The sequence below is a fragment of the Oryzias latipes genome, chromosome 11 (assembly GCF_002234675.1).
Source record: "Oryzias latipes chromosome 11, ASM223467v1".
In the NCBI taxonomy this organism is placed as follows: domain Eukaryota; kingdom Metazoa; phylum Chordata; class Actinopteri; order Beloniformes; family Adrianichthyidae; genus Oryzias; species Oryzias latipes.
The window spans coordinates 25227260-25253561 of record NC_019869.2 but is presented as its reverse complement, the minus strand read 5'-3'; the positions used below and the strand labels follow the sequence as shown (position 1 = coordinate 25253561).

At 41.1% G+C, this 26302-nt stretch overlaps 2 protein-coding genes and 1 long non-coding RNA gene across 7 annotated transcripts in view; 1 reads left to right on the top strand and 2 right to left on the bottom strand.

Moving 5' to 3' along the window:
- Positions 1–6988: 6988 nt before the first annotated feature.
- Positions 6989–8281, bottom strand: LOC101172422 (heat shock factor-binding protein 1). Its single transcript, XM_004074253.4, has 3 exons — positions 8032–8281; positions 7811–7877; positions 6989–7305 (listed from the first exon to the last, which is right to left on the bottom strand). Exons 1-3 carry the CDS (start codon positions 8098–8100, stop codon positions 7202–7204), a joined length of 240 nt encoding a protein of 79 aa, XP_004074301.1. The 5' UTR covers positions 8101–8281; the 3' UTR covers positions 6989–7201.
- An 865-nt stretch (positions 8282–9146) lies between these two features.
- On the bottom strand, positions 9147–11302 carry LOC105355151. 2 transcript variants are annotated; one of them, XR_909636.3, is made up of 4 exons: positions 10705–11302; positions 10482–10555; positions 10235–10386; positions 9147–10041 (listed from the first exon to the last, which is right to left on the bottom strand). It is a non-coding gene; the product is annotated as an uncharacterized LOC105355151 (long non-coding RNA). The 2 variants fall into 2 exon arrangements; XR_002291249.2 differs by having other exon boundaries at positions 9147–10386.
- Positions 11303–11474: 172 nt separating this feature from the next.
- pqlc1 (PQ loop repeat containing 1) overlaps positions 11475–26302 on the top strand; it is a 35742-nt gene continuing 20914 nt past the window's right edge. The window contains exons 1-3 of one of the 4 annotated variants that reach the window (XM_020707368.2): positions 11475–12035; positions 12629–12762; positions 16789–16839. In XM_020707368.2, coding sequence (XP_020563027.1) covers positions 11833–12035; positions 12629–12762; positions 16789–16839 — 388 coding nt within the window. In that variant the 5' untranslated portion in view covers positions 11475–11832. The remainder of the gene's footprint in view (positions 12036–12628; positions 12763–16788; positions 16840–26302) is intronic. The other 3 variants (XM_020707369.2, XM_004074393.4, XM_011481315.3) reach the window with 3 other exon arrangements.

Here is a 26302-nt window from a genome sequence, read left to right as displayed (position 1 = left end):
TGACCTTCATGCCTCTTCTTTCCAGAGCAAACCTCCACCTCTCTAGCTGTTCCTCCACCTGCTCTCTACTCTCACTGCAAATTACAATGTCATCCGCAAACATCATTGTCCAGGGAGATTCCTGTCTTACCTCGTCTGTCAGCCTGTCCATCAGCATAGCAAACAAAAAAGGACTCAAAGCTGATCCTTGGTGTAGTCCCACCTCCACCTTGAACTCCTCTGTCTGACCTACAGCACATCTCACCACCGTCATACTTCTCTCATACATGTCCTGAACTACTCTGACATACTTCTCTGCCACTCCAGACAATCTCATACAGTACCACAGCTCCTCCCTCGGCACCCTGTCATACGCCTTCTCTAAATCTACGAACACACAATGCAGCTCCTTCTGACCTTCTCTGTACTTTTCCATCAACATTCTCAAAGCAAAAATGGCATCAGTGGTGCTCTTACGGGGCATGAAACCACACTGCTGCTCACAAATCTCCACCTTCTTCCTAAGCCTGGCTTCCACTACTCTTTCCCACAGCTTCATTGTGTGGCTCATCAACTTTATTCCTCTATAGTTGCTGCAGTTCTGCATGTCACCCTTGTTCTTAAAGATCGGGACCAGAACGCTTCTCCTCCATTCCTCAGGCATCTTCTCACTCTCTAAAATCCTATTGAACAACCTCGTTAGAAATTCCACTGCTGTCTCTCCTAAGCACTTCCATACCTCCACAGGTAGGTCATCAGGACCAACAGCCTTTCCGCTCTTCATCCTTTTCAGAGCCTTCCTAACCTCATCCTTTCCAATCTCTGCTACTTCCTGCTCCACAACAACCACATCTTCCTCCCTTCTTTCCCTGTCATTTTCCTCCTTCATCAGCTCCTCAAAATACTCCTTCCATCTTTTCTGTACACTCTCTTGGGTTGTTAGCACCTTTCCATCTCTGTCCTTAATCACCCTTATCTGTTGCACGTCCTTCCCATCTCTGTCTCTCTGTCTGGCTAGCCTGTACAAGTCCTTCTCTCCTTCCTTTGTGTCTAACCTGTCATATAGCTCATCATAAGCTTTCTGTTTGGCCTTTGCCACCTCTCTCTTCACTCTACGCTGCGCTTCCTTGTACTCCTGTCTACCTTCCTCAGTCCTTTCTACATCCCACTTCCTTTTAGCCAACCTCTTCCTCTGGACGCATTCCTGTACTTCCTCATTCCACCACCAAGTGTCTTTACCGTCTTTCCTCTTTCCAGATGACACACCTAGCACCTTCCTACCTGTTTCCCTGATAATCTCTGCTGTAGTTTCCCAGTCCTCTGGAAGCTCATCCTGACCACCCAGCACCTGTCTCAACTTCTGCCTAAATTCCTCACAAGTTTCTTCATTCTGCAGCTTCCACCACTTGGTCTTCTTTTCTGTTTTCCCTCTCTTCTTCTTCCTGACCTCCAGAGTCATCTTACACACCACCATGCGGTGCTGTCTGGCTACACTCTCTCCTACCACCACTTTGCAGTCATTAACCTCTCTCAAATGACCTCGTCTGCATAGGATGTAGTCCACCTGAGTACTCCTACCTCCACTTCTGTATGTCACTCTATGTTCCTCTCTCTTCTGGAAGTAAGTGTTGACTACAGCCATTTCCATCCTCTTCGCAAAGTCCACCACCATCTGTCCCTCCAGATTCCTGTCCTTCACACCAAACCTGCCCATCACCTCCTCATCACCTCTGTTGCCCTCACCAACATGTCCATTAAAGTCTGCTCCAATAACAACTCTCTCTCCTCTGGGGATACTCTCGATGACCTCATCCAACTCACTCCAGAATCTCTCCTTCACTTCTAACTCACAGCCAACCTGTGGCGCATACCCACTGACTACATTCACCATCACCCCTTCAATTTCCAACTTTAGGCTCATCATCCTGTCTGAGACACTTTTCACCTCTAGAAGACCTCTAGAAGACTTCAGAATCACTCCTACCCCGTTTCTCTTCCTATCAACACCATGATAGAACAGTTTGTGTCCTCCTCCAATAGTACGTGCCTTGCTGCCCTTCCACCTTGTCTCCTGTACACACAGTACATCTACCTTCCTTCTCTCCATCATGTCTGCCAGCTCTCTGCCTTTCCCTGTCATTGTACCAACGTTAAGAGTAACTATTCTCAAACCTATGTTCCTGCCTTTTCCCTTCTCTCTCTGGCCACGGACCCTTCTGCCTCCCCTCTTTCTTCCACCAACAGTAGTCAAATTTCCACCGACACCCTGTAGGTTAACAGCATCGGTGGCGGTCGTTGTTAACCCGGGCCTCGACCGATCCGGTATGTCTAAAGTGTTGTGAATGATTCGCATGGTTATTTTGGCAATTTTTACGCCGGATGCCCTTCCTGACGCAACCCTCTCTATTTATCCGGGCTTGGGACCGGCACAGAAGTAACTGGCTTCCAACCCCTGTGGCTAGATTTGTCTTATCACCCTCTCACGGTGGAAAAAGTATTATCTGAGCTTCTTCATCCACTAAATCATCTTCAAATGGACACGCCATGCAATCCTGCAATGTCGCACAATTGATGCTGGAACCAACTCAACCCTGAATCAACTAAACTTTTATGGAACCAAAAGAGCAGGACAGCAGAAGGCTAAAAGCTCAGAGGCTTCAAACTGTGGCTCTCTTTCACACTCCGCTGATTCTGCACCGCCAAACTCCCCCATGGATTTCAGAGGATAAAACATGAGCCATGTTTTATGATTTGTTGGGTTCTGGTAAAACTTGAAGAATGTCAAACATTCCCACTAAAGAGGCAGTGTTTTGTAACACAGAGGATGAAATAACAAGGGAACAAACAACATTTACTGCCTGAAGTGTTTGCACGGTGCTAAGTGGCTGCCATCTTAGAGTGTAAGTGGTGGGTGATGGTGAAAGAGGTACAACAGTGTGACAGAGTGGTACTTTAGCTCAAGGCCCCTGCAGCTTGTTCAGCGGGTGAGAGTCTAACACTGACGTCATCTCGGATACGCTGCTGCCTGTAGGGAAAACAGAGCGGGCTCGCCATCGTCCACAGCTATGGAAGGATGGGTGGGAGGAGTTTCTGCTGACTCTTCATTTATATCAACAATAAATGATTGCACAAGCCTCTGATGAACAAAGAAAAAGTTCCTCAGTACATCTGCGTCAGGTGTACTGAGAACCTTTTGATCCAGCAGTATATATCCTGTGAATCCTCGTGAATTAGAGGTCGAGGCAGACCAGATGTGCAGATGTGAGGTAGAACTTACGGCAGGTCATAGTCTTCCTGCTCTGCTCCATTCTGATGCATCGACCTGCAGACAAATGGATCCATGAACGTCTTAGAATCTGGAATCTGGATCTAAACTGTACGGCTGGATAGATCTGATATTGATTACGATTTTTGTTGCACCGCTAATGTTAACTTGGGGTTGTGAGTCGCTGTAAGCTAGTGGGAGAGAGTGTAAACAGAGAGCTCTCAGCAATGGGGAGGGGAAAGGGGGATGGGGTTTCTCTGCACCAAAGGTCCAACCCACATAATTCCTGGTGCCCTGAAGAAATTACGTCCTATAAACGACACGTCTTTTTGGCCAAAATTGGCGTAATCAAAATTAAAAGACCACTGGGAACACTTTGACAATATACGTTTTATCTAAATTTAGACCATAAATAGGACAAATTTACTGTAGATTAAGCAAAGATTTGCTGTTTGCATGTACTGTATAAAACATTTCCCACACAGTACTGATTAGGCTTAAATCATCATAACATTGTGCACGACACTCCTTTGAAAACACCTTCCATCTGGTTACCGGTCACATCAAATCTTCTCAAAGTTTTAACATAGTGGAAAGGTCCATAGATGTAACATTTACCATAGGTACTTACAGATTACATCCACATTGAGGAGTAACGTGGGATTCAGTGTTTCTTATCTAAGAGCTCTGGGATCCAAGCTGCTTCACCCAATAATGGGACTCAGGGGCAGCAGAACATTAAGAGTAAAAATAAAGTGTGAGACAAAGAGTGAAGGAAGCCAAAGAACAGACGTGACTCCATGGACAAAGTTAACACTTTGGTGCCAGAAAACACTTGTCATACTGCATGTGGAAAAAAATCAACAACAGACAGGAGTGTTTCTGATTTCCAGATCCACACAGAGAGAAGACGCGAGCACAGTTTAGATTATTGACATTTTACTTGTGACTGAAGTGTGCAACAGTAGGATGATGGAGGGAAATGTGGTGGATAATTGTAACAAGCACACTTCAAAGAGCTTCCCCCACCATCCAGTGAAAAGCTGTGACCATGCAGTGTAGGACACGCAGGCACGCAAGCCTCTCAGCCTCCCACTGCTGCTGACCACAGCTCTTCACGCACCCACTCGCCTCTCAACCAGCCAGCACCCGGACCTCCATGACGTCCCTACGGTCCAAATGCCGGGAAACTTCTTCCCTGTTTACCGGCGTTTCATGGCTGCCCTCCAAACACAAGCGGTCACTCACAAGTAAACGCACATGCACGCATGGAATTCAGTGCCAGTTGCCGTGGCAACACTGCAAGAAGCTGCTCTTTGTCTTTAGCTAAGCATCGCTGTGAGAGCAGTTCATATCTGAGGTGAAACCATGCGGACACGTGCCTGATCACACTGAGAAGATCTGCATCCCAATGAAGCATGAGACACACAAACTGTTGCTGTGATTCGCTCCAAGACCTTCAGACTGAAACAACCATCAAGACAGTAGCTGTCCACCCCAGCTTTTATCAACAGCGCCCCCTACAGCACAGACACTGCTGGTACAGCAGCTGGACATGCAAACCACACAGTGTGCATGAGTCACATCTGACCAAAGGATGTGTCTGGCAACCGTCTGTTGTGACGGGAGGGTGGGGGTGTTCCTCCCTCATGACCGGGAGTCTGATAACATCTGACAAATCCTAAAAGTCCCTGCTCAGCAGCTGAACTCTCTGAACAAAATGACACAGAAAAACGTTTCATCTCGTATTTGTCATATATTGGTATTATTAACAATACCGTAATCTGTTTTAACCCGTTACTGTTGTTAAATACACATCCCACTTCCGAGGCAGAATTCAGCACCATGGACAGCAACAAGCTCTAGCGGTGTAGTAACACCAACTAACCACTAGAGGGTAGTATTGCCTCAGTTTAGAAAACCTAACATTCCTGTTGTGAAGTTTTTCTCAAAATCAATTACAAAACTAATTAATTTCTCCAACAATCGCAAAAATTAAATGCCAAAGAATGAGTGGTTCATTAAGAATTAAGGTTCCTTAAGTATAAAAGAGAGTATATTTTTTTAAGTATTCATCTGGTTTGTTAGAAAGGATAAGAGAAACTGTTCAGCTCTCAGCAGAGTTACACTTAACATTCATTTCTAATAAACAATCATAGGTTCTCTGAATTCAGTCACAGGTTTTAATACAAGTTTAGTTACATAAAACATTCTCCAGACTTTTATTTTTAAAAGATTTAACAGAAATAAAATAAAAAATTGTTCTATAATTTGGTATCCGAGCTTTAATTTTTTGTTTCTTTTTTGTCTTTGTGCATTCATGTGACCTAAAACACAGCAGAAAAAAGCACTCATTCATCAGGAACAGACTATTATTATGAAAATAAAAATTACATTTGAATAGGTGTGGTTTGTTGATTTTTCTCTCACAATTAATTCTTTAACCACAGAAAACATGATACAAAGAAAATAAAATGCAATAAGACATACTACTGTACCTATTCTTAGAGTAGTTTTCTTACAGAATTGTTTTACTTGAGTATATCTAATAAAGGGAAATCAGTATTTTTACGGAGCTACAGTGACCACATTAGTCTAGTAGTTCATTCTTGGTTTGTATATTTGTTCTGGGGACAACATTAGAACTCATGGTGGGTCATGTTTGGCATCAGTGTGAGGATTTCTGTGCGTACTTCAGCTTTATGTCTGACACCATGAAGAACGCATCAGTAACAGAAGATGAACTTGATCAGTGCTGTGAGGTAAAACACACAACCCATTATTAACCCAAAGCAGGAAAGACTTTGTGTCTTTAACAAAGAAAAAGCTGTAATTCTCCAGAACCGTTGATGTAATCAGTGAGCACCTGTTTGAAAAAAGCTGCAGTTTTTGGTCTGATTACATAAGAAGTTAAAACTGTTACTCAGAACTTTAGTAGATTTTTAAGTACTATATTTACCAGTTCCTGGAGTCATAACGTGAGGCAATACTTTTTTGGGGAAAGCTCCTCTTCCTTGAGTAAAACATTTAGATGCATTATGGAGGTCTACAGCAGATTTAACAGGAATGTCTGTTTGACATCAATGGAGTCGAGAACAGCAGCTCAGTTTTGCCATTTCTGAGGAGCATCTGAAGTTTTAAAACGCCCAAACTTCCACGATTGCATTCATATAGAGCTGTTAGATGCTGAAGTTTAAGTACAAATCTGATTAAACAATGAATAAAACTTGTGAAAATGCTGTTGGCAACTGCACTAAATTTCTGAAAGTGTTTCCTCCGTTTGAGTTTCTTCTGCGTCCACAGGTTCCTACTATAACCATCAGCTGTCATGCAGGAGGAGGTGTGGAGGGACATCAGTGAAGTGTGAAAAACAGACAGAGCAGGTCAGAGATTCCCTAAATGTCGCTGCAGATCTTCATGAGGCCTTCAGAAGGTCCAGAATGCGCCGCATGAACGCCGTGCTGCGCTCAGAAACTCTGTTCAGAATCAGAAATTGTCTTTCATTTTGGACCTGGAAAGGCGTTTGTCTGCCATTTCCAAGTGTAAATACTTATTTGGATTTGGGAAACCTTATACTTTTGTTGCATTAGTCATCTTTAGAGCTGAACTGCATCATTTCTGGGTGATAAAACAGGAAAACTTGGGATGTTTTTCAAACTTAAGTGAGTTTGTTTCAGCTGAACAGGTCAAGTGGGAACGGAAATGAAGTTCTGAGGCGACACCTATTCAGCCAAGACACAAAGGTTTCACAATAAACATTTTAAGTTTTATTGTGTGCGTGTTTGCATCCTTCTTTATTTACAATTGAGGGAAATTTAACAATAAAATGAAGTTATGAAAGGTAAAAAAAAATAACAGATTTACACTGGCATTCAAGTTTTGGCTGGTTTTCTTTGGCACAAACATCTGGAACATCTCAGGCTTTTCTGCAATAATGATCTGGACTGTCAGATACCATCAGATAGATTCACTGACATCTGAGGACGCCTCCATGCCAGCCTGGGACATGAGCTCCGCTACGTTCTTCTCCAAATCTTTTATGCGGCGGCCCATCTGATCAAGTGTCCCGGATAGGAAAAGTTCGGCTTGATACTTCAGTGGTTTGGCTCCAGTCAAACTGATGTTCGTTTGATTTTCACAGTCACAAAAAGAAAAAGTATTTTACTTTGAAAAACAGCAACTGCTCTTTTACTTTGAAGGTGCGAGCGTTAGCCCACAGGTAAAAATAAGGTATAAGTTATTTTCTTTAAATAAAAAAATATAAAATAAAATATTGAGTCCCAACTTGATGTACACAAAAGTAAAACAAGTAAATAAGCTTAAGCTGACAACAAACAACCAAGATTAAACTGGACCAACTAACAGATCAGTGGTAAAGACAAACAAATTTAAAAAAAAAAGTCGTTTTCTTATTTTGAAAAATATAAGCATAACTGCCTGAAACCAATCTGTGCACTTCCTGTTTGATCGCCCTCTAGCGGTCAAAAGGACAAACTTTTCCAGAAACTTGAATACAAAATTTCTATACTGAAACAAACAGGAGTTTAATGTAAACATGAAGGATATTGTTTGACTCCAGCTGTTCAGACGTCTTCTTAAATCTGTCCTGCAGCCTTCGCATAGTGGTTTCCATCTACAACGACGGAAAACTTTGGGTTAAAACTTTGTTTTCCGCCCGCAAACAAAACGTCCTCTAACTCGCCATCTAAGAAAACAAAAGATGTGTCGAAGTAGAAAAACGGCTTTGTTTATTGTTAAAAGAAAAAGTTCTATATTGAGTAACTCACTATTTCTTTCAGCTCTGCAGCAGCTCCGCCGTCTGCTTCAGACATACTTGCACTGCGCAATGTGCGCATGTCACATTTGTCAGAGACAGACACTTCCGCCCGAGTCCTTCAAAATAATGCTCACCGGTCCAACGAATGAACCAATTTCTTTCGTAATGATGAGAATTGTATAGGGGTCAGATTTTAGTACTAACATTATAGTTACTACTCCAGTCTTGCTTTGCTGAGTTTTTGATTTCTGCCACCATTCAAACAGAGGAGAGTATTTAATTATTTAATTTAGGCCCGCAGCGAATGAACATCAATCTTTGAGCAGCTCAGACTGTCGTTGGGTAAGTTTTCCAGTGTAACAAGGAAACAAAATAAAAACGCAAGACAAAGAAAACACAACTATTTTTCACACACACATACACACACACACACACACACACATACACTCTTATTGCATGTTTCACAACCTCCGAGTGCAGTTTATTATGCTGTAATAAAGGCCTGAACCTGTGATCGCTCTTACCGCTCTTAAGGCCCGTACACACCGGGACGAATATTCGCCAGGCGTTATTCGCCAGCGTTTTTCGCCACGTTTTTTGTGTTCACACCCAGGCGATTTTCGCTGACGGTGAGCCGAGCGAACATGCAATTTCCTTCCCTGACATTAGATGGCGCTTAATGTAAACAGAAATACTCCTGTACACAAGGTGGCGCTGCACAACTTTACGCTTCTTAAAGTCGCTTTTTACTCAGAAGAAGATAGCAAGTATTTACGCGCTTGTCAGAATAATACAAAGAAAACATGAATATTTCAAGCATCAGTAGCTCCAACTGGTACTTGGTTCGGGGATATTTAAGAATGTCCGTCATTATTTCTTCGCGGCAGTGTAGACGCTACTTGGCGTCTAACTTCTTCGCTGGTATGTGTGCTCAGCAAGGCAGTTTTGTGTTTGAGCGCCCCCAAGTTGTGTTTTACTGTAACTTCAGAAGCTACAGACACGTGTGCAAAAGCGCCATTCTCATTGGTCGAATAGATTTCGACGCGACGCGTCAAAAAAAAAAACGAACCCGAGGCGTTTTTTTTTTTGACGCTTTGTCGCGTGGCGTTTTTTCGCGTCGGTGTGCACACTCACATTGGTGCCCTTTGTTTAGTCACGAGGCGTTAAACGTCGGCGAAAATCGCCGGCGAAATTCGTCCCGGTGTGAACAGGCCTTTATTCACATGATTCGTCATGATATGATGTGTAGGAGGCAAGTCTGCAATTACTCAATGACGAATGTCGCGTCTTAGATCGGAGGAATCAGGGTTCGATTCCCGGATGGGAATAAACAATGGTACTGGGTGCAGTTACCATACAATGGCGAGCTATTAACATCACCCATTGAGGGCCCTTGGGCAAGACCTTAACGCTACTGCCTACCAGCGTGTGCGTGAAAGATCCCGGTGATGGTCAGACAGACCATAGGCACGCACTGGCAGCCACGCCTCTTCCATCACCAAGCATGAATGAAGAGTGAATACAACGCTGAAGTTGGCTTCCGATTCACAGCTACTGATTCATGAGTGCACTAAGATCACCTAGAACCGGCTTCTGTTCAAAAACCGCTGAACCTGGACTGCTCAAACCTGGATTAAATTGTGATACTGAAGAATACGTTTAACACAGGTTCTGATTTTATGCAATTTAAGGGTAATAGGGACAAGGGAAGGACAACCTAAAGCAAAACACCAAAACAGGAACTTTAAAGTAAATTAGGAAACAAACCAAGAAATATTGAACAGAAAACTCAAACTTAAGTCAGGGGCTCATGCTAACCCTGACCATAACTGTGTGTCTAATCTGACTTCTGTTTCCCAGTTTCTTTTGTATGTTGATGGCTGACATTTTTATGTCGCCTCGTCCAGCCTTCTTGGATTCCTGTAGACCATCATAAAAGTACCAGCTTTTGTCTGTGCCCAGTCTGTGGAATGCAACAAAATGATTTGGCGCACCCAGGTGTTATGGCCACCGGCTCAACCTGTGTAAACAAATACAATAGTACAATCCAGTATAAAAATACAAATAGAAAAATGCCAATTATTTAAACATTACATTTCCTTCCAAAATTCAATATTAGGGAAAAAACATATGATGCTAATTAAATTAAAAATAAAGCCGATTAAAACCCAATGCTGTAAATCTCCACATTAGTGCTGCATTTTACGCCTTACTTTCCACCAAGAAGTTCGATCAGATGTGGCAACGCTGTTGGTTCTTTGTCAAAGTGTTTTTGTGAAGGATTGATACCAGTAGAAGACATGGCAACCCATGCACAAAAGTACGTTTTCATGTTCTTTTTTGTTCTGTGCATGGCCCAGCACCTCTGAAAATATTAAAAAGTGAGAAAGTCCAACATTTGTTTCAAATATTTAGACTTTTCTTTGTTTGATTCTCATACATATGCTACTTTATACATACCTTTTGCATGGAAGTAGTACGATAATGTCATTGGACCACTTGTCAACATCAGCCTGTAACTTAGGTCCTCACACCTTGCAACAAAAATTTAAAATAAATATATAACATGTATGGTTACATGCTAAATAAACGATTGTTTCTGTTACAATAACAGTAAAAACAAGCAAACAGTTTGCTAAATAAGTGTATGTAAAAGTTTTATCAATAAATACAATGTACTTACACAATATATATTGAGTTGTATCTTCTTTTTGCAGTTGGACAGGCTGGATTATGACATGTTTGTACAACTTCTGTACTCACTGTGAAGGAATTCAAATCTACATGTGACCATGTTCTCCTCTGCCCCAGAAGCATCCCAGGTTGATCCTGTGAATCTTCCGATTTCATTTAGCCACAATGCTTTTCCCTGTGCCCACTCCTCATTCTTCAAAAGGTTGTAATTTAATCCAGGTTTGAGCAGTCCAGGTTCAGCGGTTTTTGAACAGGACCCGCTTCTAGGTGATCTTAGTGCACTCGCGAATCGGTAGCTGTGAATCGGAAGCCAACTTCAGCGTGGTGGTGTGAATGAGTAATGGACACAATGGAAGCGCCTTGAGCGTCTGGAAAAGCGCAGATAAATCCAATCCATAGTAGATCAAGTGTCGTCAATGTTTATGGGGTGGTTTTGGAGACATTATCTATCTCGTACCTTTCACAAAGGTGTGAAATCGAACCAAAATCATGACAAATGTCCACTTTACACTTTTTCGTATCGAAATGTTAACCCGAAGAACTCTACGTCCTTAAAAAATCTTTACACTTATCATTTACATTCATACACCCCTAAATGTATTCATGATTACCATCAACCTAGAAAAAAGTGGCATACATAAAAAAGTAAACAACGATTTTTCTTCTTCTTCTTAGAATGTGATGTTCGGTTTTTTTTCGGAGCGATGCGAGTCATCTCAATCTCACTAGTGATCTTTGGCTAGACTCATGACGTATGACGTTTACGGAAGTGTAGAAGAAAGCACGGCTGAGTGGCAGTCGCTCAGTGCAAGTATCGAGAAACTGAGTTATTTCATTGTAGATTTAAACGGTTCTTCTTGTAGATTTATGAATGTACGTCGTTTTATACAGTTGTTGACATTTCTGCGGATCGAACCGAAGCGGTTCTGAGCGGACCCGGAAAACTAAGAAACTCAATCAATCGCTCTAAAGTTGATCATCATCTCCGCCGTAACCGACCATGATGAAGGTGTGGCAGCAGCTCTTCCTGTAAACACCGGCAGCTGCGGCTCACGGATGACCGCAGAGGAACCACGAGGAACCGGGAGGATCCGGTGACAAACAGCTGCTACTGAAGATGGAGGAGGAACTGCTGGATCAGCTGGTTTCCGGGTTCGGGATCCTGGTGACCTGGGTTGCAGCTGGTGCCATGGTTTTTGGGGGCGTCGTTCCCTACGTCCCCCAGTACAGACACATCCGGCGCTCCCAGAATGCTGAGGGCTTCTCCACCTACGTGTGTCTGGTTCTGCTGGTGGCAAACATCCTGAGGATCCTCTTCCGGTCAGTAGCTCCCAGATCAGGAATCCGTTTTTGATCCCAAATGATCAGGAATCATGAATCTCTTGCTCTGAACTTCAGCAGATCATCCATCAAGGCTATGAACATCTCAGGTCCTCAAACAAACATCAGGAGTTTACAATTCCATGTTGAATTCTGAAGATGTTCATCTGAACCAGCGTGGCGTTTACTTCTGGGTTTGGACCAGTTTTGTTCAGAACCAGGAGAACTCACACTGATGTGCTCTAGACCTTTGTGTGTCCTGACACAGGGATCCACTCTCATCCATGATGTCACACCTATTTGAGTTACTTTCTTTAAAAAAAAAACATTTTTTTAAAGAGTTTTATCCTGAAATGGTTTCCGAATACCGATCAGTGGTACAGCGTCTGCCCTGAGCCTATGGGGGATTGAGGGTTTTACATAGTTGGGTCGTATCAGAGACTTTAAAAATAGTGTCCAATACCTCCCATCACCTTTGATCCTGTGAGGAACTCCAGAAATGACTTTTTTCTTTTCTTTTTTTACTGTGGTGCTTTCACTGACACCTGGACATTCTGGGATTCAGACCTTCACCTCTCTCCTCCCTCCTTCAGGTTTGGACGTTACTTCGAGACGGTGCTGCTGTGGCAGAGCATCGTCATGATCTGCACCATGCTGGTCATGCTGAACCTGTGCACCAACGTCCGCATGGCGTCCGAGCTCAGCACCAAGCGGCGCTCCTTCATAGGTCAGAGACGTTCTGTGTGAATGTGAGAGGATGAGTGCGGTGGGTGGGGTGCCAGCTCCTTCCAAACTTCAGTTCAGAGGTTCATAGTTACTTTCCTGGAAATACTCACTGAAGTAAAACATAGCAGTATAAAGGAACAGATGTACCAAAAAGTATCTGACATTTTCATGTAATCACAGCTGATTATGATATATTTTCTTTTTGGTAAAGTGAAAGCACACAAAGTACTACTGCAGGAGCAACCTTCAACTAAAGTCTGATCAGTCCTTCAAAATAAAAGTACAGTTTTTCTCTTCAGAAAAAATAGAACCTGATTCCTTTTGAGAAGAACTTTTTTTTCATTTTACCTGCAACAACAGGACAGATATCAGCTCTGTCAAGAAAATCAAAACAAGACGTCTGTTAGGAACGAAAAAAATGAAAGAAAAAGTATCTGAGTCTATGAAGCCTAACAGAAAGAATAATTTCAGTCCAGATGTGTATAAAACGACAAACTAAAGAAGGCTTTGTTTGTAGCATCTCTTCATCTCTTAAGTTCCTCACAGTTTTGCTGCTTTAATTTAAAACACAAAAGGCTTTTGATGGACTTTGTTATGATGACATTTAATGGTTAAAACAATGGAAAAGATGATTGAGTCATAACGTTCATTGTCAAATAGTGAATGTAGTTTTCCCTTTGTGGGATCAATAAAGTTCTATTCTATTTTATTCTATTCAGCACTGGAATTTAACCATCAGATATCCTTTCAAGGGGATCAGGGTCAAACCTTTGTGATTTTCTGAGAAAATAACGAAAGGAAATCTATTAAAAAGTAGGATCTGTCTTTAAAATTCCTTTTGATAATTAAGCTCCGGTTCACAAAAACACTCAAAATGCTTCACAAAGAACAAGAAAAAACGGACATTATTTTATGTTTATGATCTGATTTTCTTCATTCTGGTTTTCCATCTTATATAAGTGACCAAAGCTTTACATGAAGGAGTTTTTTTATAGATTAATGTCCACACCAACTAAGCAAAAGGCAGTTGGACAGAAAGTTTCCTACGAATGGAAGATTCAAATTTAGACTCCATCAGAACCGGCATCGGTTTGGGGGAACCTCTGCTGTGACCCACTGGAGTGTGAGAAGACAGGAACGAGGCACTGGAACATGTAATCCAACAGGAGGGAGGCCAACACAAACAGACAGAACGGGCAGCGCCTGTGACGATTCAGGATCCAGGATTCAGGATATCTCTGTTGTCATTTCAACACAAGGATAAAACTCAATTTGTGTCTCTGGCCCCGGGCCAACCGTTTCCAGAGCCATTCTGACAGGATGACATTTATGTTGATAAGAAGGAAGAAAAGATGGAGGAAAAGTTTACACAGAGGAAATTCTGCATCCCAAAATAAACACAGCTGGTAAAGGAATGACTCAGGGTCTTGGCATAATGCTTTATTATCAAAGAAGGTTGTAAAACAGAGACTCTAATGAGCACATCGGATCTCAGATGCAGCTTTTTGTGACACTGGTGTCATTTCAGACAAACTTCATAAAAGTGGAGAAAAACTAAAAGCTTAGGTTAGTTAATACAAACAGCTAACTGCTGGTTAACTCTAGTTCTGCTGTACAGTTTCTGTTTGAGTCTGTAAGACCTCTATGGATGTCTTGGTTTCCAGATTCTTGTCTTTTATCCACTGGTAAACTGTCTTGATAATGCAACGTGCTTCAAAAAATAAGGTTATTTTTATACCAGAATACTTAAACAAATCATAAAATCTTTGTTCAGGCAGAGACAGCAGTAAGTTAGTACTCAGTTTTCTCTTATTTCCCTTTTACTGTTGAACCTGACCTGGTTACCGTATATTTATCTAACAATCTGAGTAGTAAGGCTTTTCTTTGTTAGAATAAAGTTTTAGGAATTTCTTTGCATTTTGTGGTGAAATTATGCGGTTTATGTCTCTGATCTTGTTACACTTTAATAGTTCACAACATTTATAACTTTTAAAAGTTTGAAATCCGCTGACTCAGGTAAAAACAAGCTTTGAAATGTAATTAAAACACAATTTGAACCGTTTTTAAAAACAAAACAAAGATTAAACTCAATTTGCTCCATTTGTCTTTAGGGATCTTTAGTTTTTAAAACAGATATTGATAAATGGATCCATTAGTGAGAGTAAAAGCAGCGTGAAACCCACAGATACACTATTAGGGCTGTCACTAACGATTATTTTAGTAGTCATGAATTATTGTTTACATAAAGTGTTGTTCAATCTTTTCTTTTCTTAACCAAAGGTGATAGTGCTGGTGTTCAGTCTGTGGAGGTTTGCATCATGTATGGTGCATTTACACATATTGAAATCTTACATGTATAATTCATGAATTTCAATTTCACCTTCTAAAACATAAAGAGTTTAAGGTCATAGGTAAGCTTCATACTAGCACAAAAAGACATAACTGGTGTCGATGAACTTGACTGGCCTGCACAGAGTCCTGACCCCATAGAACACCTTTAGGATGAGTTAGAGCAGAGACTGAGATCCAGGCCTTCTCCACCAACATCAGTGTGTGACCTCACCAATGACCTTCTGGAAGAATGCTCCAAAACTCCTAGAAACTCTCCTCAATGTTGTGGACAGCCTTAACAGAAGAGTTGAATCTGTAAAAGCTGCAAAAGGTGGACCCACATCATATTGAACTCTATGGGTTAGAGATGTGACGGCACTTCAGTTCATGTGTGAGTCAAAGCAGGTGAGCCAATACTTTTGGTAATATTGTGTATGAACAAGACAAGACAAGTATCTAGATTGTATCAATTTTAGGAAAAAGTCAGACCTTATCAAATCGCCACAAAGCTAGTTGAATCCTCTACACGTCGGTAGGTCAACCATGTATTGGGATGTGTATCCAATCGTGTGAGAGGGAAAGATACACAACCCCAGTTTTAACCATTAACCAAGTTACTCAAATTATAAACTGACCATTCAGATCCCTCAATAAAAGCATGTGGTATTGCGTCGAGCGTTCAAAACGTTTGACAAAGGCTATTTCAGAATTACCCCACTACTTTCTAACTACTAAAAAACTACGTATATAGTGCAGGACCATGTAGTGGCCTGGATTTTAACAGCAATTCGGACACCATGCTCACTACCTTTTTTTTTTAATGTCAAATATGACGTCACTAATTTCCCAAAGTAAAAACCCAATAAATATGAATATTTTATAAAGAATATTTATTAATCCACTGTGTTCTCATGTTGAAAATGTAGATGGTTTATAAAAAATATATTTAAATGCAATTCTTTTCAAATAAAAAATCCTTCAAACTAGATGCATTGTGGTCTATATTTGACAATCTTGTGAGTATCGATGCACACTTTTCACAGAAACTGCTGGAAAATGTCTAGAGCACCCTAAAATAATGCTAAATGCCCTTTATAGCGCACAAAGTAGTGAGTATTGAGGGAATTTGGACACAACCAGATGAGCCTACCTTCAGGTTGTAGGGGATGGACGCCCAACAAGGTCACTGATGATTGGCCTGGGTGGTTGTCATAAAATATTGACTGAGATCGACTCAGACCAATCACTGCTTACTGAGGAATTCGGGTTTTAACACAGTGACGTCTGTATCGCCAAAAAAAGCCGACTGAATTTCAATGGAACCGGAACCTCACTCAGTCCAGTACTCATATACAGTCATTGGTTTCTACATATGTTCAAAACCTTCTGCTTTTACAATCTCAAAGTTCTTGAAAAGAATGTGTATTAAGCTAAATCAATCAAAATACATGTTTTTATTTTTGCAGTTTTTGTTCATTTAAGTGTTGTTTGCACTTTTTCTTTTCATGTTGAGAAAGTGAATTCCAGTTTAAAATGATGTTCTAGTGAAAAGTGTTGGATCTTCTTCTGGCTTTTAGCTTCAGAGTTTCTGAGTTAACGAGGAATTTGGAATTTTCAGGGTTCTTCGGTTACGATGACGCAAATAAAGAAAACCAGCTGTTGTTTTTTTTCCTCCCCTATTTGTGCTTTGTCGTAGTGACAGATGGTAAGGACGAGGAGATCAGAGTCCCTAAGAGGCTCTTTCTGGGTATGTACAGAACCTGCCGTGTCTGACGTGAACCATCAGTTGTAGCTCATCTGCCCCACCCTCATTATCCCTCCACCCTGACACTAACAGATCAGGACTAACTGCATTTTCCACATGTTTAATTTAAGCATGAGCCTCTCAGCAGCATGCCGTTGACGTGGAGGCCTCCTCCCCGGCTGTCCGCTGTGCACGCTGCTGTGAGTGCACGTTTCTCCACATACGCCTGGTGTGAGTCCATGGATGTCTGCTTCTTTGCATGTTTGCCCTGTGCCTTCACTTGCATGTGAGTCGTTTTGGATTTTCAGGCCGTGTCACATAGCTACTACGAACGTTTTGCGCATATTGCACAGATTGAATATGATCATACATGAATATAAATAAGAAAAACGTTGTGGTCTTTACGTGAACTTTTAACAGATGTAACACGAATGAACCAAGTTAAAACCAACGTAGAACATGAACTGTTAGTGATTATATGCAATTAATTAGTGATTTGTGCCTCAGTTACGTAATTTCAATGTGCAATTGTGCTGTATATGCGATACGAAGGTTGTACATCGGTGGTACATTCATGAAAAGTCCGTTAGACATGCGTGGAATAGGATTTCGCAAATGTCATATACAATTGCATAAGATTTGATGTAATAATTGCGTATAAACTACATAAAATACACGTAAACTGTGTTATTCCCAACACACCAAAAATTTTGAAGACCCATCAGCTGAAACCCTCGATGGACATCTGCGCACACAACTGAAATTGAATAATTTGTAAAATGGACGTGGTAGCTTTGTGACATGGCCCTTAGAAGTTGTTGGTTTGCTGTTGCGTGCTGGAAACACATGTAGACTTTTCTAACCTCTGGTGAGGTTGTCATGAAGTACAGTCATGGTATCTGGAGTTGAAATCTTCTTTCTAGAAATATTTTTCATATCATCCAAGGGGAACCGCTTTGATGAATTCTAAAACATTTCTAGAAAGAAGATTTCAAGATCTAAAGGACAGTTTAAGTCCAGATGCGATGACTTAACTTCAAGACCCGGATAAATGAGAACTTTTGTCGTTTTTGTGAGCATGCTGTCAACAAACTCGGCTCAAAATTAACTTAATCCTGAGAACCTTCTATCGGTGCTTCAATCTTCTCAGATTTTTACTAGTTTAGAGGCTTCTTTGGTTTCAACATGCTAGTTCTTTTTGTTTGAAAAAACACAACAATCTATCATTTCTTGCACCTAACCCAACAGGAAATGCCGTTGCTTAGACTTGTTGGTCACCTTTCAGCATATCCCTTCAGGGGTCGCCACTGACAATTAGCTTTCACTGATCCGCACAGGTGGTTTGCCGGTGTTTTTCACGCCCAATGTTTGGCGTTTCATCGCTGCCACAAAGTGAAAGGGTGTAAAGACATCTGAGCGGGCGTATTCAGGAACTGAGTGAGGAACCTTACAACCGCGTAGGCGCAATTCTAATCGAGCGACCCCACATTTTGCAACTGCACGACTGCAATCCTAACACAAAATCCCCCGGCGGCTGCGTCGAAAATGAATGCAATTACAACGCGGTATTCTTTATTAACAAATAACAGTAACAACTAACTACCACCTATCTAACTAATTAACTAACTATAAAGGTGTTGTAAAATGACTATGTGTGTGTGTCAGCGTGCTGTGTGTGTAGGAGGAAGGAGCACACGTGTGTTGGTGGTGCGTGTTGATTCTTCTGCAGTGGACCGCTCTCTAGCTGCTCTCTGGTACAGACATCTTCTCAGAATATTCTATATTGCCCAGTAATAAACAGACTGCAGACACTTTGTCACCTTTCCTGTAGCCATGAAGCCTGACACCCATGAAGAACGCGGGGCAGGAGGCTCTGCCTTTGTTCTTACAGACACGTAACGTTACGCTGCAAAAAATAGTTCCCAAACAAAACATGTAGTGATATTCATGGAAATCTAACAGCGCATGTTTGGTGTTACAGAGTGAAGGAGAACAGTAATAAACCCCCCCAACACAAAATCCTCCGGTGGGCGGCCGTTTCGCGCACTCAAGAACGTAAGCTTGTAATGGAAATGAAAACAATGGAAATTAGTAATTAGAACGCAATAAATTTCCTCGCGAGACGGAAAATTCTGTTGTAGAATGAGCAGCAAAGATGAATGCGTTTAATGCGTTTATTATAGTTCCAATCACGCACCATATGCAGAACTTTAAAAAAAAAGCCAAAAGTGCGGTGATGCGGTTATCGTCACACCCCCAGCGGTGATCTTGCGCTCTTTGTGGGAGCGAAAAATACAAAAAGTTCTTCTCGATATAGTTACCAAACTCATGACTGAGATGTTCCATTTTCATGACGTCCTTTAAGGGAACTGCCGAACACACCTCCGCTCCTCTTAAGATGCGGCCCATCCTGTTTACGACCCTACGTGGGCCCAGAGAACCCGAAAACCCACAGCACCAGTACGGGTGACTAAGGCTTAAGGAGAGTGAGGCTGTTATAAAGATTGCTTTATTGATGCTGTAATCCTTTACACCTGCATTACACCGGTCCATTAAATGGCATATATTGCTCACTTTTCCAGAACGCACCAGGTTGGGATGGTTTTATTTTTCCCCCCCCATGTCCTCTGCTGACCTTTTTCTCTACTGCAGGGGTCAGGTTTTTCACTCTAGTTACATCTTTTTTTGGTGTTTGTGGGTTTTTTACCTTAAAAAGTCTAATGGAATGAAAAGAAATGTTTCATTACAAGAAGCTTTATGAGGTATCAAGATGAAAACTTTCATTCTGATGGCTGGTTAAAAAGAATGTCAGATGGATTTTTGTCCTAAAAAGCAAAACTGGGAAAATTTATGTTGTAAAATCTAATAAATCTGTACATTTCTTTTACTCTTCTTCATGAAGTGAACTGCTGAGCTGCTGTCTTAAGTCTTAACAGTAGGTGGCAGTAGTGGATAGTAAATAGAGAGCTTAAAGAAAACTGCAAATGTCCTTAATATGTCATAACTTTAATGCATTCTGGGAAATAGTTTGGCTTTCACGTCATTTGTGCTCACCCATAATAAATAATGGCAAAAAGGCAGAAGCCGTTTTCATGGCCACTCTGGTTTCTATAGCAACATGTGCTCTCAGAAGCTCTCATAATTGCAGCCACATTATCCCTGCAGGCAGCTCCATCTAGCAGCTGGATGTTTGTGCCCAGATGAAAAACTTTAAAGAAAACTTCCTGGGAAAGCCTAATAATGAGTCTTGATAGTTGACTATGAACATTTTCTGCAGAGTCAATGTTCAATTGCGGGCTGTAACTTAGTTTCTGTCTTGTGAACGGCCTTGTGTCTCGTAGTTTTTGGACAGGATGAATGGTTCAGCAGCTTGTAAAGCCTACTGCAGCCTTAGAAGGACATTAGATCATTCAGTTGTGTCACCATCCGGACTTCTGGCAATCGCTCAGATGGAGATAAAAGTATTAATGAAAAAAAATGACTTATCTGTGGGGAAAGTTTTGACAGCAGCTGAGAGGAAAGTTTCTCCAATGTTTAATGTCTATTAGAGTCAAATATTTATTTTCAGGACCGAAAGGTAAAAAGTGATTGGATTTTTGCAGGAGCTCCGGCCGTATAAAACGAATTAGTGTCAGCAAACCATAAAGCACGAGTGGATGATGGGAAAGCTGGATGGAAATGTTACAGCCTTTGTGTTCTCACTCAGCAGGCAGCCGCTCCAGCCTTTACAGCCACTTTTTTCCTCTTCAGCTTTATTCAGGTTCTTCTGCTGCAGCTGGAAATCCCAGCAAGTGAACAGACTTTTTTGAAGCATCTGTTCCAGTCACAGCATCTAAAAAGGAAATGCTACAGGGAGCCGTTCAGACTGGAAACATTCGTGCATATATTATTATTATTATATATATTATACATATATGCTCTTTTGGCAAAGATATCCATTTTTAAAAACTTTCTATATCCTCTTTCTTCTTTGCTTGCTAGGGATGTTAGTTTTTGGGGTTCTACAGTTCAATTTAGTCAACTTTCAATCACATCCATTCATTTTCCAAATCTGCTGAATTCCCATTTGGGGTGACGTGAATGCAGGAGCCTACCCAGTCACTGTAGGGTAAAGGCGTGGTACCTACTTGACAATTGGCCAGTCCATTGCAAGGAAACTTCAATGACAATGAAGTTTAAAAATGGTTAAAAACGTACTATACTGTTTGATACGTACAAACAAGTAATGTTTATCTATTGTTTATTGATAAAGAGTTTACCATCTCAAAGCGTTCAGGTACCTTTACTCTTCCTGCTCTGCCAGATTCAGGCCCCCTTTTTTCCCTCCTCCTGGGTCTTTCGAAGTCGTCTGCCCCGTCTTTCCCTCTGAGCCTTAATCTTTTGCGTTCTTTGACATTCTTCTTTCATTCTCACTCTAAAAATAGAGCTAAAAAGCTTGTCTTTGAGTTTGATCGACAACATTTTTTCTACACAAAGAGACGTGAAAGCGGCCACTTCCTCCCCTCATGGAATTTGTGGAACTGGACACACCAACAATCGATGGGACAAGTGGAGGTTAGCGTGTCCATCCCGGTTGTTCTTGGAAGATGAAAACTTATTTGAATGTTTGATAATAAGATTTCTGGCACTGAAAGACTTTTGATTTATCTAGTAGTTTTGAAGCAACAAGAGAAACATTGGGCAGTTAAGATCTTGGTTAAGACAGTCACAACCCGACCAAAATCTTCAACAGGGCCATGTGCTCGCGGCCTCTGAGCGGGTGTGGAAAATGGATGACATCTTGGAAACAATTTCTCCACTGATCAGAGGCAAAATGATCATAAGAAAACTGAATTCACCAAATCAAGTTTTTTGTCCAAGAAGTTTCTCAAAGACTCTGTCAGACCAGTCAAGGGCACAGCTGGCCGATAGAAAGATAAGTCTGCTGCTACCAAGGAACTCCTATTTAATCTGACTTTTCTTGGCGGAGTGTGTTTTGCCCTTGGGTTTTCAATACTATCTGCTCTAGAGAGTGATGTTTACTTTGTATGTGAAGGCAGGAACATGCTCAGCTCCTCTTGCTTTCAGTTTTCTAACACCCCAATGCTGGAGCTGGTAGCACCTTGCGGCATGATGCTGGGGCCCCAATACCATGCCCCCCCATGTCACATGCATCTGTTTTGTACTGTGATTTTCTGTATAAGTGGGGTCTTGTTTTCTTCAGCCATACTCTGCACCAATAAGAGCAGAGTGCAGCTAAAAGTCTGTTTGCCATCACTGTTCTCCTCGTGTATTTTTCTCCTTCATTGTTGTCATACATGTTGCAATACCAACAAAGACAACTCATTAAGGCTTTTGTGAAGGCTTTGGGTAACCTTCATGATGCAACCGAATCAGTTCTTGTCTTCTGTCCTGAAATTCAACTCAAAATAGAAAAACGCAGTAAATTGGCTGAAGTGGTGGTGGAAACAAATATGACAACACTACTGTCACTTTGTGTGCAACATGAGAATAAACATACCAGAGCCAAGGACAAATGGATTAAGGACTGGAATAAGATGTTTTGAACAACTGCTATGTAAAGAAACCCTGTGATGGGTGGTTTCCAACATTTGTCATGGTTGAATTCTGTTTCAGTGTTGGCTGGATTCCCGTATCACAATCTTTTTGGTAACTGTTTCACAGCACACGTCTCTGTAAGTTAAAGCTGGTTCAATGTGTTGGTTGAATTTATCAGTAAATAAAACACTAATTGTGTTGCAGGCAGCTTCTTCATGCAATGAAATAATGAATATCACCTTGAGTTATATAACTAAAGCAATGATTGGAGGATCAGTATAATGGTGGAAAGCAAAGAAGAGAAGGTGCTGTTTCTCTGGTCAGTCCTTACTTCTGTCCTGCAGTGGTTTCCTCTTCTACTGTCATTGGATTTGACAGTTCAAATATTAGTTACCTTCCAGAAGAGGGAAGCTCTAACATTTCAGAAAAGCTGCATAAAGATCTTTCCTCCTGCTCTGTTTTGTCAGTCTTTTATAAAAATGTTGTTGCTTTTCTGGTGGATGTTTTTTGTGAGGTGGTAAAGATTTTCTGGAGTACTTCCAGTGAATCTGTCCAGGGCTTTGCTGAAGTTGTCAGAGAAGAGTTGAAAAACTAGTAATTGAAATCTCCAACTGTGACCCTTGTCTTCCCACACATGTACTGCATTGCTGTGAGTGTTTGAGCAGAGAAGTTGGGCGATCAAAAGGAGAGTTCAGTGTGTTCCCACACACTGCCACCACTGCTGCCACAAAGTGTGTGAAGTCCATCGCTGCCATCAGCGTCTCTGTGCTCAGGAACATTTTTAGTTTCAGCGGATTGGCTCACAAGATTTTTGTGTTCATTTGTTTTATGCCTTTTTTTAGAATTGTGTTGATGAAGCAGAAAGTCTTCCGTTGATTAAAATGTATCAACCTATTTTGATAACTGCAGTAAAGCACACAGTGGAGCATAAAAGTAATTTTTATCACTAACTCTGCAAGTTGTTCTTCTTTAAAAAGCTGAGTTTGGTTCATGACAGAAACAAAAAAATAAAATAAAGGATCCAGGATCCAAATCACATTGTTTGTTTTTTACATAGTTTATTCTTAAAATGGAGCAGAAAAAACAAACATTTAGTCAATAACAAAAGTTCAATGACAGAGGTCAAATGTTTTCTTGTAGATCTTCAGCTGGTTTTCACACACTGTAGCTCCAGTTTTGGTTCCTGTAAGCTGTAATGTTCTAGGGCTCTTAGTGGAAAACAGACTTTCAACTGCCTCTGCATATTCTCTATTGGCTTGAGGTCCAGAGAGTGACTAGCTTCAGAACCTTGAAACTCTTAGCCTCTCCTTGGTTGCCATGGGGATGGGTTTGGATCATTGTCATGCTGGAAGATCCAGCCATGTTTCATCTTTAATGGTCTTACTGACGGAAGACGGTTTTTATCCAAAATCTCACCGTACATGGGTCCCTTCATCCTTTTCTTCATACATACCAGTCATCCTATCACATCCAGTCCTCCTCCGGATCATTCAATGGAGAACTTTAGCCGGGGCTGGAATAGGCCTGCACAATAAATCCCAAACTTATCGTTGTCGTGATATCAAGCTGTGTGATATGCTTATCGCAAAAGACAGCAAAAATTCAGATAAATGGTTACCTTAAATGTGCCAAAACAATCTTATGGCAGCTTGACGTATTTAACGAATCAAATAAATGTATGCATTCGACCAATCGGATGGACCCCTTCATGTTGTTGACTAAGTGGATCCATCCCTTTTATGTTGGATGTTCGCCTACTATGAAGACGAGGGTCATTTGGAGTATAATTTTAAGTCATGTGGACTCTTGTTTGAATTAAATTAAACTGTTGCAGTGAAATGGAAATATTGTTTTTTTTTTTGTTTGTTTTGCTATTTATTCAGATATCGCAAGTTACATTGCGATATTGACCACTAATATCGCAAATGGCGAGTTTTTCTCATATCCTGCTGCCCTAGTTTGGACATGTTCTGGTTTAAGCTGGAGAATCTTTAGAGCTCTGCAGTTTTTGAATCCATGAACACGTCGTGTGTTACCATAGTAACCTTTGTTATGTGGTCTCAGCTCTCTTCAGGTCATTGACTAGTTCCTCCGTACAGTTCTGGCCTGTTTCCTCACCGTTCTCTGGAGGATTTTTTCCACCAGCTGAGATCTTTCATGGACCTCCAGGCGGAAGGAGTTTGTCAGTGATCTTGTATTTCTTCTGGTTTTTAATATTTGCACCAACAATTGATCTGTTCTCTCCAAGATGTTTTTTTGTTATAGTAGACTGGTTAATCCCAGTCTTGTTCAGGTCTACAATCTCTTCTCTAGTGTACTTTGACAGCTCGTTGGTCTTGGTCATGATGAAGAGGTCGCAGTCTGACTGTTTATTGTGACTTTTATTCAAATAAGCAGTTCAAACAAGTAGGTCACAAGTAGAGGAAGAGCCTTTTAAATACCAGGTAACAGGTCTGTGGGACATAATTCTTGGTTTTTGAGGGAACCAAATACTTGTGGTCTATACCATTATCCCTATAAATTATTTTAAATCAAACAGATCTGAGTTTTCCTAGATTTTCTTTTTTACATGCTGTTTCTCACAGTTGAGGCGTTTCTATGATGAGCATTACAGAGCAGGCTCAGCTTTTTGAATGTTACAACTTGATGACTGCTAAATACTTTTTTAGAATTACTGTGCACTTTCTAAATGCTTTATGCATGTGATCTGCTACTTGAGATTTGCTATAAAATCCGTGCATGTGTTATGACCACACAGGACAGTTATGCATAGTGATACACAAATATTTGTAAATATCTTCTAGATTAAAAAGATTTAAGACCATGTTTCTTAGTAAATTGATAAAATGGAAAGACAGGTTTTAGTATTAAGAGACCACAGGGGCTTTGACTGCTTTTAAGATCAACACCTTTAACTCACTAGAACAACTATGGCAGTCAAGAGGCGACTTACCAATTGGTAAAGCCAATGATTTTTGTTTTCAGGTCTTTAAATGGATAAAGTATGAAATAAAATAAAAGATGGAGTAAAGTGCAAAAGCTGTGGTTCTGAGAAACCCAAATAACTTAATGAATTGCTAACTTTTCAAATAGGTCTGTATTACATAATGCAATAGTAATCTTATGGCCCAGAGCTGTAAATGTTGTGTATTGTGTGTCCTGTATTGTCTTGAATGATTTAGTGAAACATTTTGAGCGTTTTCAGCAGTATCGTTGGCAGTAAATGCAGCACTGTAGCTCTTCATGGCTTCCTGCTGCGTCGGACTGTTATCAGGCAGCACCAGCATGCTGCTACACTGGCCCACACAATCTTCTGCCTTCTGCAATTATGACTGCACAGTCTCTCATCTGCAGCGACAGGATAAACACGCCTTTAAAACACAGATCACAGCTTTGGTTTCACCGTGATGTGAACAGTAACGCAACTGGACCTTTGGAAATGCCTGCTTTTTGTGTTTCGTCGTCTTATCACGACTGGTCTTCCTCTGGAATGACTTATGGCCCGCTGACAGAAGTCTGGGACCTGGTTTGAGATTTATTCACTTTGTCTTTTACAACGAAACAATTGGAGTGGTACCATGCGTTTACATGCAGATTCATGTTTAAATGCCATCTAAATGTCAGAATCAGGAAATGTAATCTCTCGAAGGAAAACACATTAAATTCATTTCGGTCCCTAAATGTCATAAACATCTGCTGTCTTCCTATGTCTGATGGCATGAAGTCATACAATACCAGTTTGCTCAGGATTAGACATTAACACATGCAACAGCAGTGTTTTTGTCTTTAACCTACTTTTCACTGTCTTCTCCTGAGGTCCATGCTGATAGAAACTGAGCCTGCTCAGTACTAGACACGGTAAACCTGATTCAGATGCCATCCTTGGTTGCATTTGTGTCTTAAATCCTCTTTTAAAACCATCGACACA

Excerpts from the sequence above, each read along its gene's own strand:
- LOC101172422 (XM_004074253.4), bottom strand. The coding sequence starts at position 8,100 with ATGCGCACATTGCGCAGTGCAAGTATGTCTGAAGCAGACGGCGGAGCT. Across the intron at positions 7,878-8,031 it reads CTGCAGAGCTGAAAGAAATA|ATGGAAACCACTATGCGAAG; the intron begins GTGAGTTACTCA and ends CCGTCGTTGTAG. Across the intron at positions 7,306-7,810 it reads TGAACAGCTGGAGTCAAACA|TTGATCAGATGGGCCGCCGC; the intron begins ATATCCTTCATG and ends TATCCGGGACAC.